The sequence below is a fragment of the Cydia fagiglandana genome, chromosome 5, assembly GCF_963556715.1.
Source record: "Cydia fagiglandana chromosome 5, ilCydFagi1.1, whole genome shotgun sequence".
NCBI lineage: Eukaryota > Metazoa > Arthropoda > Insecta > Lepidoptera > Tortricidae > Cydia > Cydia fagiglandana.
This window is the reverse complement of record NC_085936.1, coordinates 4,665,030-4,681,111: the sequence shown is the minus strand read 5'-3', so window position 1 is coordinate 4,681,111 and position 16,082 is coordinate 4,665,030. Positions and strand designations below refer to the sequence as shown.

Here is a 16,082-nt window from a genome sequence, read left to right as displayed (position 1 = left end):
TTGTTGTTTAACCGCTCGTGCTCATATTGATACCCAAGCAAGCGAAAGATTCCAAAATTGAACCACGAGCGTAGCGAGTGGTTCGAAAAATGGAATCTTGAGCGTTGCGAGGGTTTCAAAGCACGAGGGTTAAACAAAATTTGCCCCCGAGTGAAACACAAAATTTTTCACCACACCAACCCGAAGCAAATATTAAATGTAAAATATCAAACAAAATCAAACCAAATCAAATCCAAATGAATGTTATCAAATATTTTTCATCCAAAATCATCATTTAAAAGTTAATTCTACCAGCAAACATAAGAAAACAACTCAAAATTTGCAATTGATTACTTTGCCTCACATGTGAATAAAACGCAACTTTGCTATTAGTTTTTGAAGTGCAAAGTAAGGCTTTCCGAGTTGGTGTGGTGAAAAGGCATATATCTTTATCGGTTCTTTGTGTTCAACCATGTGTTCAGCTTTATTTAAGAGCACTTGCGGCGGCAATATTACCTACGAAAAGTAACGGCTCCTCTACACGATGGGCCAACGCCGGCCATTCCAAGGGACGCATTTATGCGTTAGAGGGAGCAAGTGATATTGCTATCTCATTCTACCGCATAGCTGCGTCCCTTGGAGTGGCCGGCGTTGGTCCATCGTGCAGAGGAGCCATAAGTAAATGCACAATAAGGTTGTTTACTATAAATTTACTGAAACTTACGAAAATATTTCTACTATAATTGCTTTTCGAAGAAAATCTTAACCTATCTAATATTATAATATATTATATTACTTGTTTATAAGTTTCACAAATATCTTAATTATTTTAAATATTTAATTGTTTAGCTATACAGTGCGTAAGTTTTACCTCGGTGATATTAATATTGATTTCTTAAATATGAAATAATATGAATACATATGTACTTTACACAAAGGGCTTCAAACATAACACTTGGGTCACAAAACTCACAAACTAACGCCACACTAATATCGGAATCATACAAATATCTACATAATCTAGCGGTAATTACTAAAACCCATACAAAGAAAACTAAGCCACGTAAAGTAGTGCAAAATACTGTATGAAATATTTTGCACTACTTTGCGCGTACAACCTTAATATGGCCATTTATTCGTTTTCCCTCTCCCTTTTAAAAAAGTATATGAAATTAATGTTAATGATATGGAAAATCTATTAAAAAAGGGGCTACCAACATTTGATGTAGACTTCTTTAACTTTACGTAATCTTGGTGCAAGGTAGTGCTTCCGCCAAGACAAATGCATATTCGGTTTCCGCCATTACCAATTTTATGGTGAAAAGACCAAGAATCCTGTTTGCTAGCAACACTATTAGAACAAATTTTACTAGGTACCTACCATAATTTATTTTATAGTTCATTATTTATAGCATTAGAAAGAAATCCGCAGAAGTAATCATTAGGGGTTTTGTAAACGGCATATCTATGTAATCAATATTCTGTAAGAGCATGCTTTATGGGCAGAGCCCGGAATTCTAGTAGCATTTTTGAGCTGTCATAGGGACTTCTCGTTTATCGACTTCCGATTATACCAATCCAAAGATTATTTTTTTATTTTATTTATTTTATTATCTCGAAGAGATTGCTCATTCGCGATAAGACTGCATGTTGTGTACTTCTACTCGTAATCCTATTTTACATAATTGTATTCTGTATTTATCGATATACATTTATGTAATATGTATAATCGGAAGTCGATAAACGAGAAGTCCCTATGACAGCTCAAAAATGCTACGAGAATTCCGGGCTCTGTTTATGGGTATAAAAAGCATGCTCTTAGAGAATATTTATTACATTTACTTCTTGCGCTGTAAAATCAGTTTAGAGCCTGACGATTTTTAATCTTAAAGACAAATGATTATAAAATTATACTAACAACACAAACAATTCCCCCTATGACGAGAGAAAGCCCGGGCTTTCTTATCGCAGAGCTGGTTTTACACTTGGTCTGTTTAGAGGGCAGCGGGTAGGGGATGGTCTTGTTCATCATCCAGTAGTAGACGTCGGTGAGGCCCTGGGCCTTCAGCTCGGGACCGACCACGTCGCGGATACGCTTGTTGTAGTTGTTCAACCAGATTAGCTGGACAAATGGACATATTGTTTTAAAACCAAAAATATTTAAAAAGATTAAAAGTTTGTCTTTAAAGGTTAACTACATTCAAGAGTAATCTTCATGAATGGAGAAAAAGGCCTTAAGGATGACTCACGTTAGACCGGGCCGTGCCCGGGTAGAGGCGTCCGACATGTAATTTTCTATGACGGCTGATCGGTTATCACGTGGTGCTTTCCATAGAAAACGAAGCGCTGGAAGCTCCGGCCCGGCCCTGGCCAGTGTTGCCAACTCGGATTTTGAAAAAATGCTAGACTAATGTCTAGATTATGCCAAAGATTTTTGAAATATGCTAAATAAAATGCTAATATATCACTTGAAATTAGACACTTAAAACACATTTTTCAAATTTGTCGCCTTTTTCTACTGACAAGATCTGCTTGACCAACTTTATATAGACGATGTCCATCCGTCCACAAAAGTCGAAATTCATATGAAAATATGAACCACATAAGGCGATGGCGCATATTATTGTTACTGCCAAGTTGGTGCAAACTTAGCTTAGACTAAATTATGCTAAAAAATATGCCAGATGCTAAATGGAAAATTTTGGTGCCAAAGCGAATGAAAATATGCCAGATCTGGCATCATTTATGCCAAGTTGGCAACACTGGCCCTGGCCCAGTCTAGCCTGAGTCAATCTTAATGTAGACTTAGTGCTGAGATACTTAGACGAATATTTTTCGGTGATCTCACCGCATTTGCATATCCCACCATAGACGTTCCGTAAAATAAATATTCAAAGACAATCATTAATCATAAATTGTTCATATAATCATATGAAATAGCCTGTACTAACCTCATACTCTGTGAGCATGGACGTCTCGATAAGTTTCCGTTCGAACGGCACCAAAGTGGCCTCAGTGAAGTACAAGTATTCGTTGGACTTGGCTCCCACCTCCAGTATGTTCCCCAGACAGATCCCGAACTTGCCCGGCTCGTACCATGCGGGCTCTGGAAATATTCAATACAACGTTTATACAAGGAATAAACAAAAGAATTTTAGAGCCATATTTTATTGCCCTCCAGGATGTTTAAAAAGAATCTGTCGTGCCGTATCAAGTGGCCAACCATCTTGCCCCTTCTGTTAGCTATTGTGTCTAACAATAAGAATCATAAGATTGAGGGGAAAAGAGGCAGAGGAAGGCCCAGGCTCACATATCTCAGCCAAATAAAAGAAAAAGTTTCTGTCGTGTCGTACGAGGGAGTTAAAAGGCTGGCCCAGCAAAAAGAAGAGTGGCGATTACTCCACCGACAAGAGCATAGCTCTTAAATACTGATGATGATGATGATTTTATTGCCAGAAAACCAATAGCCACATCAACAATACCAATACCAAAGACATATATCTAACTTCGTATAAGATGAATAAAGTCTAAGGAAAAAACGTGCCTCGTAAATCAAGAAAAAATCATTCTCGGATAGATGCCGCACACACCTTTAGCCATGCTCGGCAAGATGGCGTGACGACACCGTTTCATATTTAACAATTTTAACACATAGATATCAGAGAATGAACATGGATCAAAATTATATAAAAATAATAAAGTCATTTATCCATATATATTTTTTTTGATAATTTTTATACGTGTTAATTATGAGTTTTTATTTGTTTTGACCCATGCTCATTCACTGATATCTGTGTTAAAATTGTGAAATATGAAACGGTGTCATCACGCCATCTAGCCGAGCATAGGCCAAAGATGTGTGCGCCATCTATGCGAGAATGACAATTTTTTGATTTCCGAGGCACGTTTTTTCCCTAGACTTTATTCATCTTATACTAAGGTACATATGTCTTTTCTAGATACTAACCGACTGTGATAAAGTATCCTTCCGCCAATGTGTACAGGTTCTTGTCTTGTCTGTAGTCGATGACCACGGGGTCTGTAAAAAAACAAAAATAAAAATATTAAAAGTTTCAATAGTACATTATTGTCGAGGCTCGGAAGTAGCTACTTATAGGCTGAGGATTTGTTTTAAACGGACGACCTTGGGAGTCCGTTTAATTGAATCCGAAGCCAGCAAGTAGCCTTCCAGCCGAGTCATATATAGTGCTTTTCTCAAAAATGGTGCAAGAAATATAAATATCATAGAAATATTTTACAAAAACAACATTCTTACGTATATGTTTTCACAGAACAAAGCCCTTGCCGCCTTTTTATTTTTTTTTAATAAAAAAATAGAAGTGTATTTTTCTGCCGAAAATACGCCAACCTATTTGAGACAGCTAAATAGTCGCGGTACGAATCATCTGTTTGGCTGTTTAATGGGCCTGTGCCTTCATTTGATATGGCCATTTCAACTTTTAACACGTTCGCGGACGCGGATTGCATAGCATCCGTTTTTGTACTCCTCCTGGTGACGCGCCTGCTATTGCATCCGTTATTCTTTTTAAATTTCTTCGTTGAAATGCTTATCAATCCGCTTAACCACAGTATAATATTATTCATCAACTTTTCCTCTACCAGTCACCAGAGTCAAATAATGCGTACTGCCATATTACATAGTTTTATCGAAGTTAAAAATTATCCTGTGACTTCTCCAAATTGGCCCCCCTTTCTGTGACGCGGATGCTATAGCATTCGTCTTTGTATGGCAGCTCCCTTAGTAGCCCGGCAGGTGCGTCTGGGAGTGGACACATGTAATTTGGGTCAATTTCGTGCGCGATAGCGATTTTGACGTATTTTTATAAAATCGTAATTAATGTTTTTCTTACAATTTCTTTAAGTTTTTCATTGTGTTTTAATAAACAAACGTGTTTACTTGCTGTTAATTACACTACAGTAAAATTTTGATAACGATTAATGTGAAAAAGTGAGGCATGAATGTGTATACCTATTATTGAAATAATTACGTTACTAGTCATAGTTTTGGTCATATAATTGTGAATATAGCCTGTTGGCGCTCGATGATCACCTCCCTCAACGTAAGCACCTTATGACACGCATTTGTGGTATCATTCTGTGTATATTTCATGCCTTGTATTTGGTGCAGATGCATCCGAAAAAGAATATAAAGTTGGGTGAATCATCGCTTGGCAGGAAAAGTGGTGGACGCTTTACGTCCAGAACTTAACGCGGTGGTGCGTTACAGGGAACTGAAAAAGTGTAATGCGGTACATATTGACACTTTTGAGAAGTAGTGTTGGCGTAAAATGCTGCGTATACCTTGGACAGCTAGAAGAACAAACCTCTCATTTTAAGAGAGCTCAACATTACAACTCGGCTCTCTACAACATGCTATGAGACCCATAACTGGGCCTTTAGATTAGAGCCGGTCTCCAACGCATAATTTGTAGGTAGTATCACATAATTTGAGGTCGAATGAACAGCGAACGTGCTTGGCATGGGGCATGTATGAGATGGACTCAATATTACAATGATAAGCAAAGAGGAAACAAAACAGAAGAAGAAAATTGTTTGAAGAGGTCAGCAAATGAGTCTTTAGAGCAAAAATCGCGCCCTTAGGAAGTCCGAAGTCTCAACCATCAAGTCCATCGAGCACGATGTATGAATGCTATAACATGCGATGTCATATAAAATCCCATCTTGACTACGTCATGTGACAGACATGCTTATGCATCCGAATTGTATAGCATTTGTTGTCACATAGCGTATAAAAAATATACTTCATATTGACGCGGCTTGCATAGCATTCGCCTTGCATAGCATTACGCGTCATATACAAACCTAAAAGATATATTTGTAGTGACAGGAATGCTATAACAGTCCCAATATTTCCATACAAAATTTAGGTGTCCAACTGGTGTGACTGAGCGTCCGCGAACGTGTTAAAAAGTTTGGAACTCGACAAATAATGGAATTTGTATGCAACATTGCAGTCCTAAAATCGAGACTGCAATGTTTTTAACTTTTTAATTTTTGGCTGACCATAAACTCCGCGCTTCGCGACCTATTTTTTAGATGGCAAAGTCGACTTTGCCGTCCATTTTTGAGAAAAATATATAATAATATACCTAAGTTCAAAAACTTTAACCCGACTATCGAAATCTCGCGCTAAAAAATGTATGAAAGAAAAAAAATAGGCACGCAGCGGGCCTCGTACGTCGGTCTTCGTCTTCGCCCGATATTTTTGTTAAGTAGGCGCCCAGCATAGGAGCGCACGTAGCCCGCACCGTACGTCGCTCATCGCCCGATTTTTTTAACAGAACATCCCCCTTCATTGAAGCGCCAAACTATACTTCGTTTTTTTAGCCTTAGAAATTAGGTAAACAATTTTGACGTGTCGTTTAATTGAAAAACACATTTTAAAAATAAGTTACGGCAAATATGTTACAAATATGAATCAAATACGATCATTTATATTCTTCTGCTTTCATAAGTAGTACTTACTGATTTTTAAAAAGCGTTTTTCAATTAAAAGACATGTCAAGATCGCTTACCTTCTTTCAAGTTCTTTCTAATGCTAAAAAAACGAACTATATATAGCTCAGCATACCTTCTTTTCGATGATTGGCTGCACCAACGCCGTAACCCGTGGGCCGCAGGTAGTCCTGCCGCGCGGCCCACAGCGGCGCGCGCGCGACGGGGTCGGCGTGCGCGGCCGGCAGCGCCGCCGGCGGCTGCAGGGTCGACAGAGCCGCGAGCGACCGGAGCACTGTTGTATAGGCGCGCCGCTCGCTCAGCTTCGGGTCGCCGTAGTGGAGCGTGCGGGTCACTAAGGTTGTGCCCTCTGGAAATAAAACAAAATATGTATTTATTTTAGAGATGCAACGGATAGTTGTTTGGCCGATACCGGCCGTCGAATATTCGGCCAGCGGAACTATACCTACATTTCGGTGTTTCAGGTGCGCATTCTGCAGGTTTGACCTGTTTCCTAGTGAACGTTCGCGCGGACACATTTCTAGGTTCGAAATGAGTGCGCATGCAAGTCAGTGGAATGTTTAAATTGTGTTAAAATAATAAATAAGTACAATTATGACCGTGTCTGATTCTTAAATCCAATTTGTTTACTCCAAAATCAAGTAATGTTACTATCCGGTATCCGGCCGGATAAAAAAATAATGGCCGGATAGGCCGGATACCGGATAGTAACCGGGTATCTATAATTTATTTCGTAGTTTACTTGAAGTGCCATATATATTTTTGTATTTTCAATCGTATTTTGTCGACAATACGTTTGAGTTTGTGCCGGTTTGGTAGTAAAATTACTTGCTGATCGAAAATTTTAATTTGGGACTATTGTGAACGCAAGGCTTGGTGTTGCCGTAAGTACAACATCAAAAGCCGGGAGAAAAAATCTATTGTAACAATAGAGGCAGTTGTTATTGTTGCACCTGTGGACGAGTTCCAGCAGGCGTTCTACATGACATTAAAGCTCTCCAATGAGCACCTATACTTCGTTTTTTTTAGCATTAGAAATTAGGTAAACAATCTTGATGTGTCTTTTAATTGAAAAACACATTTTAAAAATATGTTACGGCAAATATGTAACAATTATGAATCTAATACGATCATTTATATTCTTCTGCTTTCATAAGTAATAGTTATTGATTTTTAAAAAGCGTTTTTCAATTAAAAGACATGCCAAGATCGCTTACCTTCTTTCAAGTTCTTTCTAATGCTAAAAAAAACGAACTATACGTGTTGGATCTATATCCGCGAGCATATCAAAAGACCGGGATTTAAAGACCCGTGAAATCCAAGGAGGAAGTTGATAATAGTGTAATTACCTATGTACTGTCCGCCGGACTGTATCACAAGCGTAGTATTGCTGAACACCTGTTTGTTCGACTGCAAGGTGGCGCGGTAATCAGGGTCGGCGCCGCTCGCGCCGAAAGCCACGCGCGTGCGCATCGCCGGCCCCACGTAGTTGGCCTGTGTGGCACGAGTTACGTCCACTTTCATGGCTACGGAGATCTCGGATTGGCCCTTTACCTTTAAAAATAAAGGATATTTGGGTTATAATTCTCACTAGTTACCACCAAGTTCTTACCAGTGGTAACGACTGCGAATTTTTTTCCCACCTTTTACCACTGGTAACTACTGGGAAAAAAATTCCCTCTAGTTACCACCAACTATTTTTATTCCCAGTAGTTAGGTACCACTGGTAAAAGGTGGGAATTATTTTTCCCAGTAGTTACCACCAAAATATTGTTAGAATTCAATACTAATAAAAACAAATAGTATAAATGTAGCGGTTACCAGTGGTAAAAGGTGGGAAAAAAAATCCCAGTAGTTACCACTGGTAAGAACTTGTAGTAGAAGAGCCGGCCGCAAATTTTCTAACCGACTTGATACCACGATGAAATGCACAATGGTTTCCCATAAAAGTGATGCTAAGTCCGAATTCGATAGTCTGCCACGGCGGAACTTGCCGAAAGTACGAAAAAGAAGGCCACTTCCGGTGCGAAAAAAGGGGGCTGATTTAACCCATCTGATACCGAAATAATAGTTATGGCAGCAGTTAGAAATTTACATGTAGACACATAAAAGCGAAGTCTGCCAGTATTTTTTTTGCCGGAAGTGCTTGGCAGACGCTCTCAAAGGTGGCCAACGGGACCCCTAATTTAACCCATCTGATACCACCATGAAACCAATTCCAGTCGGTAGGTATGAACCCTCATGTCAGGAATATATAAGTCTGCCAAGGCTTTTCCTGCCGAAACACCTTGGCAGACGAGATTATGTAAGCAAGGTCGGCATCGGTTACCCTACACTAACCCATCTGATACCACCATGAAACCAATTCCAGTCGGTAGGTACGAACCCCCATTTTAGGAATATATAAGTCTGCCAAGGTTTTTCCTGCCGAAACACCTTGGCAGACGAGATTATAAACAATATGACCATCGGTTACCGTACACTAACCCATCTGATACCGCCATGAAACCAATTCCAGTCGGTAGGTATGAACCCTCATTTCACGAATATATAAGTCTGCCAAGGCTTTTCCTGCCGTAACACCATGGCAGACGAGATTATGTAAGCAAGGTCGGCATCGGTTACCCTACACTAACCCATCTGATACCACCATGAAACCAATTCCAGTCGGTAGGTATGAACCCCCATTTTAGAAATATATAAGTCTGCCAAGGTTTTTCCTGCCGAAACACCTTGGCAGACGAGATTATAAGCAAGATGACCATCGGTTACCGTACAGTAACCCATCTGATACCACCATGAAACCAATTCTAGTCGGTAGGTATGAACCCTCATTTCAGGAATTTATAAGTCTGCCAAGGCCTTTCCTGCCGAAACACCTTGACAGACGAGATTATGTAAGCAGCATCCACATACGAGGGATCCGTATTTTGGGATTATACAGATTACGGACATTATTGATAGCTGTAGGCTTATTTATTACTTTATGCTTATACATATTTGTATATAATTACGTTACTAATAAAATATATTTATAATTTATTAAACCTAAACTTAATACATTGGGAATTCATTACCTGCTTACGGCAGTAGTAGGGATAAGTGGGTGAGTTCTGGCTCACTGAGCCAGGCCAACAGTCCCTCCCCCTTTTTTCCCTTGTTGAGGCCCTGCAACCTTGCCTTGAACCCAAACTAATGTCATTGTAGCTCGAATCTAACCTAATCTATTTTTATTGCTTTTAGAATATTTCAATTATCTACTTTTGCAAAGTTAAAGGTTGAAATCTCTATTTCGCAAAATGGAATTTTAATGTGACTTTAATGTATGTGCAGTCTACTTAGTAATTGGGTTTAAAGATATAAAAACACACATTTTATTTCCTATCCTAAGTATCCTATCCTAAGTTTATTCAAATAATATTCTGAACATATATAGTAATTAGACTGGTCATATTTTTCATAAAATCGATTTCGACTGGCAAAGCATATTACTTTTTGGCAACCGGGTTTTTTAACCTAATTAGACCCCGCTGAATCCGAATTTGCCGGTTGCTCGATCGAAATCTTGACCGGAAGTGAGATATTTGACATTAAAGGTCCCTTTTTTTCGTTTTTCGTAAATAACTCTTAAACGGTGGCACATAGCAAAAAATGTTCTATTACATAAGTATTCTGCATAAAATTGCCTACAAGAAAGATTCAGTACAATTTTTCGCTAGGATCAATATTCAAAGAGATTTAAACGCGGGAAATTTAATTATAATCACTTCTAAGGTCCCGTTTTTTAGGTTTCCGTAAATAACTCATAAACGGTGGCCAATATCAAAAAATGTTGTTAGACGTTAATAATCTACACAAAATTTTGAACAAAAAAGATTCAGTACACTTTTTGCAGGGATCAATATTTAAAAAGATAATAAAGAGGGAAATTTAATTATAATAAATTCTAAGGTTCCTTGTTTTTATTTTTTCGTTAATAATTTGAAAAGTATGACTCATAGCAAAAAAAAATCTTATACATAAATAATAAACGTAAAATTTCCTACAAGAAACATGCAGAACACTTTTCGCTAGGATCAATATTTAAAAAGACAAAGCAGCGGGTAAGTTAATTATAATCAATTTTAAAGTCCCTTTTTAGTTTTTTGTAAATAACTCGTAAACGGTGTCCCATAGCGAAATAGGTTTTTAAGAATAATATATCTACATAAAATTTCCTCTAAAAAACATACAGAACACTTTTCTCTAGGATCAATATTTCAAGCGATATTAAAGGAAGAAAGTTAATTACAATCAGTTCACAGGTCACTTTTTTTTAGTTTTTCGTAAATAACTCGTAACACAATATTCTACATAAATATTAAACATAAAATTGTCCACAAAAAAGGTTCTGTACACTTTTTCGCTACGATCAATATTTAAAGAGATATTAAAGGGGGTAAGTTAATTATAATCAATTTCCAGGTCCCTATTTTTAGGTTTACGTCTATATAGGTAAAGAACTATTTTATTTTATTTTCAAAATTTAAACCCAGTAGTTTCGGAGATAAAGGGGGGGGGGTGGTATTTTTTTGTATTTTAATGTTTTATTTTGCGACATAATGGTCGAGATATAAATTTAGGAAAGTTAAGAATAAAAGTAATTTATTTAATACAAAATAAATTATTATTATTAAATTAATACCTGGTGTTGCCACCCCTAGCCCTCCTCACACAAATCAAGCGGTTTTTCATAGACCTAATTAATTTTATAATGAAATCTTGTGGAATAGCGTCCCACTCCTCCAGCAAGGCTCCCTTCAGCTCCTCAACATTGGCCGGGGCAGGATTCCGCTTCCGAATCCTCCTTTTCAGGTAGTCCCACACGTGTTCAACTTCGAGAAGGTAGGCTGCGGTGGCCCTAGCGGTATGACACGGGCATTATCCTGCATTAGGATGAACCCCTCATCAAAAATACCGGCATAAGGAACAACATGTTCCTCCAGGATGTCAGTAATGTATTTTGCAGCGGTCCACCGCCACGGCCCCCGCCAGGCACGAAAACCAGCTCTGTTCGCGCGTCGTAGGAAATGCCGCCCCAGAACATCACGGATCCACCGCCATAGTCGACCCTTTCGGAGAAGCAACATTGGGCGAAAGGTTCTTCTGGCCTTCTGTAGACTCTTCCTCTTCGGTCACATCCATTCAAACATATTCTGCACTCATCCGAGAAGAGAACTGGGGTCCATTGCTCAATGGTCCAGTCCATATGATTTTCTGCAAACTATCTTCGGGCTGTACGGTGTCGCGCCAGCAATCTGGGCCCTGTTGCAGGCCTCCTGGGTGTCAAGTTCGCTTTCTTGAGTCTTCTTCTTATTGTCCACTCACTGGCAGCCACTCCTCGTATCTCACGCAGACGCTGCTGGATGGCAACGCTTGTCAGGTGTCGATCTCGGAGAGATGTTGTGACAGTGAAGCGGTCGTCCCTCTCTGATGTACACTTTTTGCGGCCGCTTCTTGGTCTTGAAGTAAAGGATCCAGACCGTTGGAACCTCTGGTAAACTCTGCAAACTGTAGATTGACTTAAATTCAGCGTGGCAGCTACTGAACGTTGGCTACGCCCCTCTTGCAGGAGCTGGACGACTTGGCGGACTTCAGCTTCAGTGGTTTCCATTTTTCACAGGTCTTCTTCACGGGAAAATATGCGGAGATGTGTACCGGTCAACTTTTGATAAGTGACTGATAACAACCCCTCCCCTACCCCCCGTTTTATAGGGTCAAGGGTAGCGCAACTCGTGCGCGTGATAACGCGAAACCGCTCACAAATCGGGAAAATGTAGGGCTTGCATTCCGGAATTCCGGAATTTCGAAATTCCGGAATCTCGGACAAATTTTCCGATATTACAATTCCGGAATTGATACAACTGAATATCGAAAATTCCGGAATTGGATTTAAGTACTTCTTTCAGATTTTAAATCGTTTATTATTGAAAATTGTTAAGAAACTACCCTATACTATACTGGTGTTTTTTGTTGTTAATAAGTGCCTCTTAGTCATTCAGTGAACTATAGTATAGGTATATTTTACTTTTCCGTTTGTGCGTATAGCAGTGGGACAATATGGGCTCGTAAAAAAAAGCAAAGCGATGTACTTGCTTAGAATAGTCAGAATAGTCTGAATCCTACATAAGCGAATTTTAAGAATTTAAATTTAAAAATATTTAGACATTTTATTTTCGACTCAGATAGAAGGTTTTCTCTATCAACGATTTCGGATCCTGTAGCAGCATATAATATACATATTATATTTAGAATCATAATTGGGAAATAGGAAGAAAAAAGCCAAACTTCGACCTTCAACTTCTTAAACAACATCACTACGTACTATGTAAGGAAGAATAGGAAGCTGTTATATTTAACTATTTTATTCTAAAATTATGCATCGAATGGTATCATAGAAGTGAATAAAAGTAACCATTTTTATAAGGTGGTATAAAATAAGAGGTAAAAAAGTATGTGTAGTATTTCAAATTAAATTTCTCTTAAACAATACTAACTTTAATAAACGTAAATTATCAAAATCTCACATTTTTTATTGTTTTTTACTCAAAAATTTATAAAATTACTACAAACCCTAATTTCGGAACCAGTTCCGGAATTCCGGAATTGGAACCCAATATCGAAAATCAGTTCCGGAATTGGAAACCATTCGATATTGCAAGCCCTAGGAAAATGCCGATAATTTGAAAAATACTGGGCCGTTTTCCATGTTTTTTAACTTTTCGTAAAGCTAAAACTTCAAGGGACATGATCCCATTAAAATAATTAATGGAAAATAACCGGTTTACAAAATTATTGGGTGCAGTTGAAAAAATGCAAAGTGATGCAATACTTTTGCACGCGAGTGTATGTAACAATTATGAATCTAGTACGATCATTTATATTCGTCTGCTTTCATAAGTAATAGTTTTTGAATTTTGAAAAGCGTTTTTCAATTAAAAGACATGCTAAGATCGCTTACCTTCTTGCAAGTTCTTTCTAATGCTAAAAATAACGAACTATACAAGGGGGTGCTTAACCACGTTGAAATTTTGTATGTTGTTTGAAACCCAACAAAAAGAGTATTTATGATTCAGAATTTTATTTAAATATCTGGTTTCACACTATTTGCACATGTGATGTATAAGTTTTGAAGTAGAAAAACATTTTCTTTCATAATAATATCTTTTAAATCACACTTTCAAATAATGTAAAAACTAATACTTACATAAAAATCAAAAAAATAGTAACTTATTTTTTTTTTTCATACAATTTGAAAAATTTCAAAGTGTTTGAGCACCCCCTTGTAGTTAAGATTGTAAGATTACAAACTTGGCGTATTTTGTCAACATAATAAGTGTAACAAAATGAGGGGGTGCCGCTTCTTCTAGCTAGAGTTTGAATTTTTCCCATACAAACGTGAACCACCCTTACAAGATTTGAAGAGTGCCCTCGATTCCTCATAAATCTCACCATCAGAACTTTTGACAAAGACGGAACCAATCTGTATGTATATACTTACAAGTTACAACTCAACTAAAAAAATAATTTTCAAAATCGATCCCGAAATGACGGAGATATCAAACATTAAAAAACCGAATTAATACCTCCTTTTTAGGGTTCCGTAGCCAAATGGCAAAAAACGGAACCCTTATAGATTCGTCATGTCTGTCTGTCTGTCCGTCCGTATGTCACAGCCACTTTTTTCCGAAACTATAAGAACTGTTGAAACTTGGTAAGTAGATGTATTCTGTGAACCGCATTAAGATTTCAACACAAAAATAGAAAAAAAAAACAATAAATTTTGGGGGTCCCCCATACTTAGAACTGAAACTTAAAATGTCTTTTTCATTAAACCCATACGTGTGGCGTTTCTATGGATAGGTCTTCAAAAATGATACAATACAATACAATACTCTTCATTACACGCCTCACATACACTTAGTTTACAATAAATGGACAATAACATAAACAAAGACAATAGAGGTAACAACAGGCGGTCTTATCGCTTATGATATTAAGGTTTCTAATATCATTTATTTCTAAACTGAATAGTTTGCGCGAAAGACACTTCCAAAGTGGTAAAATGTGTGCACCCTCCCCTCCCCCTTTAACTTCTAAAATAAATTTAACTTCGCACTGATGATGACATCGTACGGGGCTTAAAGCCCCCGTAACGCAGTGAACGTGTTAAAGTCACATTAAAATTCCATTTTTCGAAATAGAGATTTCAACATTTAACTTTGCAAAAGTAGATAATTGAAATATTCTAAAAGCAATAAAAATAAATTAGGTTAGATTCGAGCTACAATGACATTAGTTTGGGTTCAAGGCAAGGCTGCAGGGCCTCAACAAGGGAAAAAAGGGGGAGGGACTGTTGGCCTGGCTCAGTGAGCCAGAACTCACCCACTTATCCCTACTACTGCCGTAAGCAGGTAATGAATTCCCAATGTATTAAGTTTAGGTTTAATAAATTATAAATATATTTTATTAATAACATAATAATATACAAATATGTATAAGCATAAAGTAATAAATAAGCCTACAGCTATTAATAATGTCCGTAATCTGTATAATCCCAAAATACGGATCCCTCGTATGTGGATGCTGCTTACATAATCTCGTCTGTCAAGGTGTTTCGGCAGGAAAGGCCTTGGCAGACTTATATATTTCTAAAATGGGGGTTCATACCTACCGACTGGAATTGGTTTCATGGTGGTATCAGATGGGTTAGTGTAGGGTAACCGATGCCGACCTTGCTTACATAATCTCGTCTGCCGTGGTGTTACGGCAGGAAAAGCCTTGGCAGACTTATATATTCCTGAAATGAGGGTTCATACCTACCGACTGGAATTGGTTTCATGGCGGTATCAGATGGGTTAGTGTACGGTAACCGATGGTCATCTTGTTTATAATCTCGTCTGCCAAGGTGTTTCGGCAGGAAAAACCTTGGCAGACTTATATATTCCTAAAATGGGGGTTCGTACCTACCGACTGGAATTGGTTTCATGGTGGTATCAGATGGGTTAGTGTAGGGTAACCGATGCCGACCTTGCTTACATAATCTCGTCTGCCAAGGTGTTTCGGCAGGAAAAGCCTTGGCAGACTTATATATTCCTGACATGAGGGTTCATACCTACCGACTGGAATTGGTTTCATGGTGGTATCAGATGGGTTAAATTAGGGGTCCCGTTGGCCACCTTTGAGAGCGTCTGCCAAGCACTTCCGGCAAAAAAAATACTGGCAGACTTCGCTTTTATGTGTCTACATGTAAATTTCTAACTGCTGCCATAACTATTATTTCGGTATCAGATGGGTTAAATCAGCCCCCTTTTTTCGCACCGGAAGTGGCCTTCTTTTTCGTACTTTCGGCAAGTTCCGCCGTGGCAGACTATCGAATTCGGACTTAGCATCACTTTTATGGGAAACCATTGTGCATTTCATCGTGGTATCAAGTCGGTTAGAAAATTTGCGGCCGGCTCTTCTACTATTGGTGGTAACTAGTGGGAATAACCCGGATAGTTGAGTTTAAGCCTAAATGACCAAAGCCACTGCACTGGACTGGATGAACCAGTAAGGAAAGCATG

General features: G+C 38.3%; 1 protein-coding gene across 1 annotated transcript in view; it reads right to left on the bottom strand.

The window, feature by feature from the left end:
- Positions 1-1,879: 1,879 nt before the first annotated feature.
- The window catches only part of LOC134664718 (xaa-Pro aminopeptidase 1), a 66,100-nt gene continuing 51,897 nt past the window's right edge, over positions 1,880-16,082 (bottom strand). Inside the window, exons 8-12 of the mRNA XM_063521464.1 lie at positions 7,827-8,031; positions 6,593-6,826; positions 3,947-4,018; positions 2,931-3,085; positions 1,880-2,101 (exon numbers count right to left, since the gene is read on the bottom strand). Coding sequence (XP_063377534.1) covers positions 1,880-2,101; positions 2,931-3,085; positions 3,947-4,018; positions 6,593-6,826; positions 7,827-8,031 — 888 coding nt within the window. The remainder of the gene's footprint in view (positions 2,102-2,930; positions 3,086-3,946; positions 4,019-6,592; positions 6,827-7,826; positions 8,032-16,082) is intronic.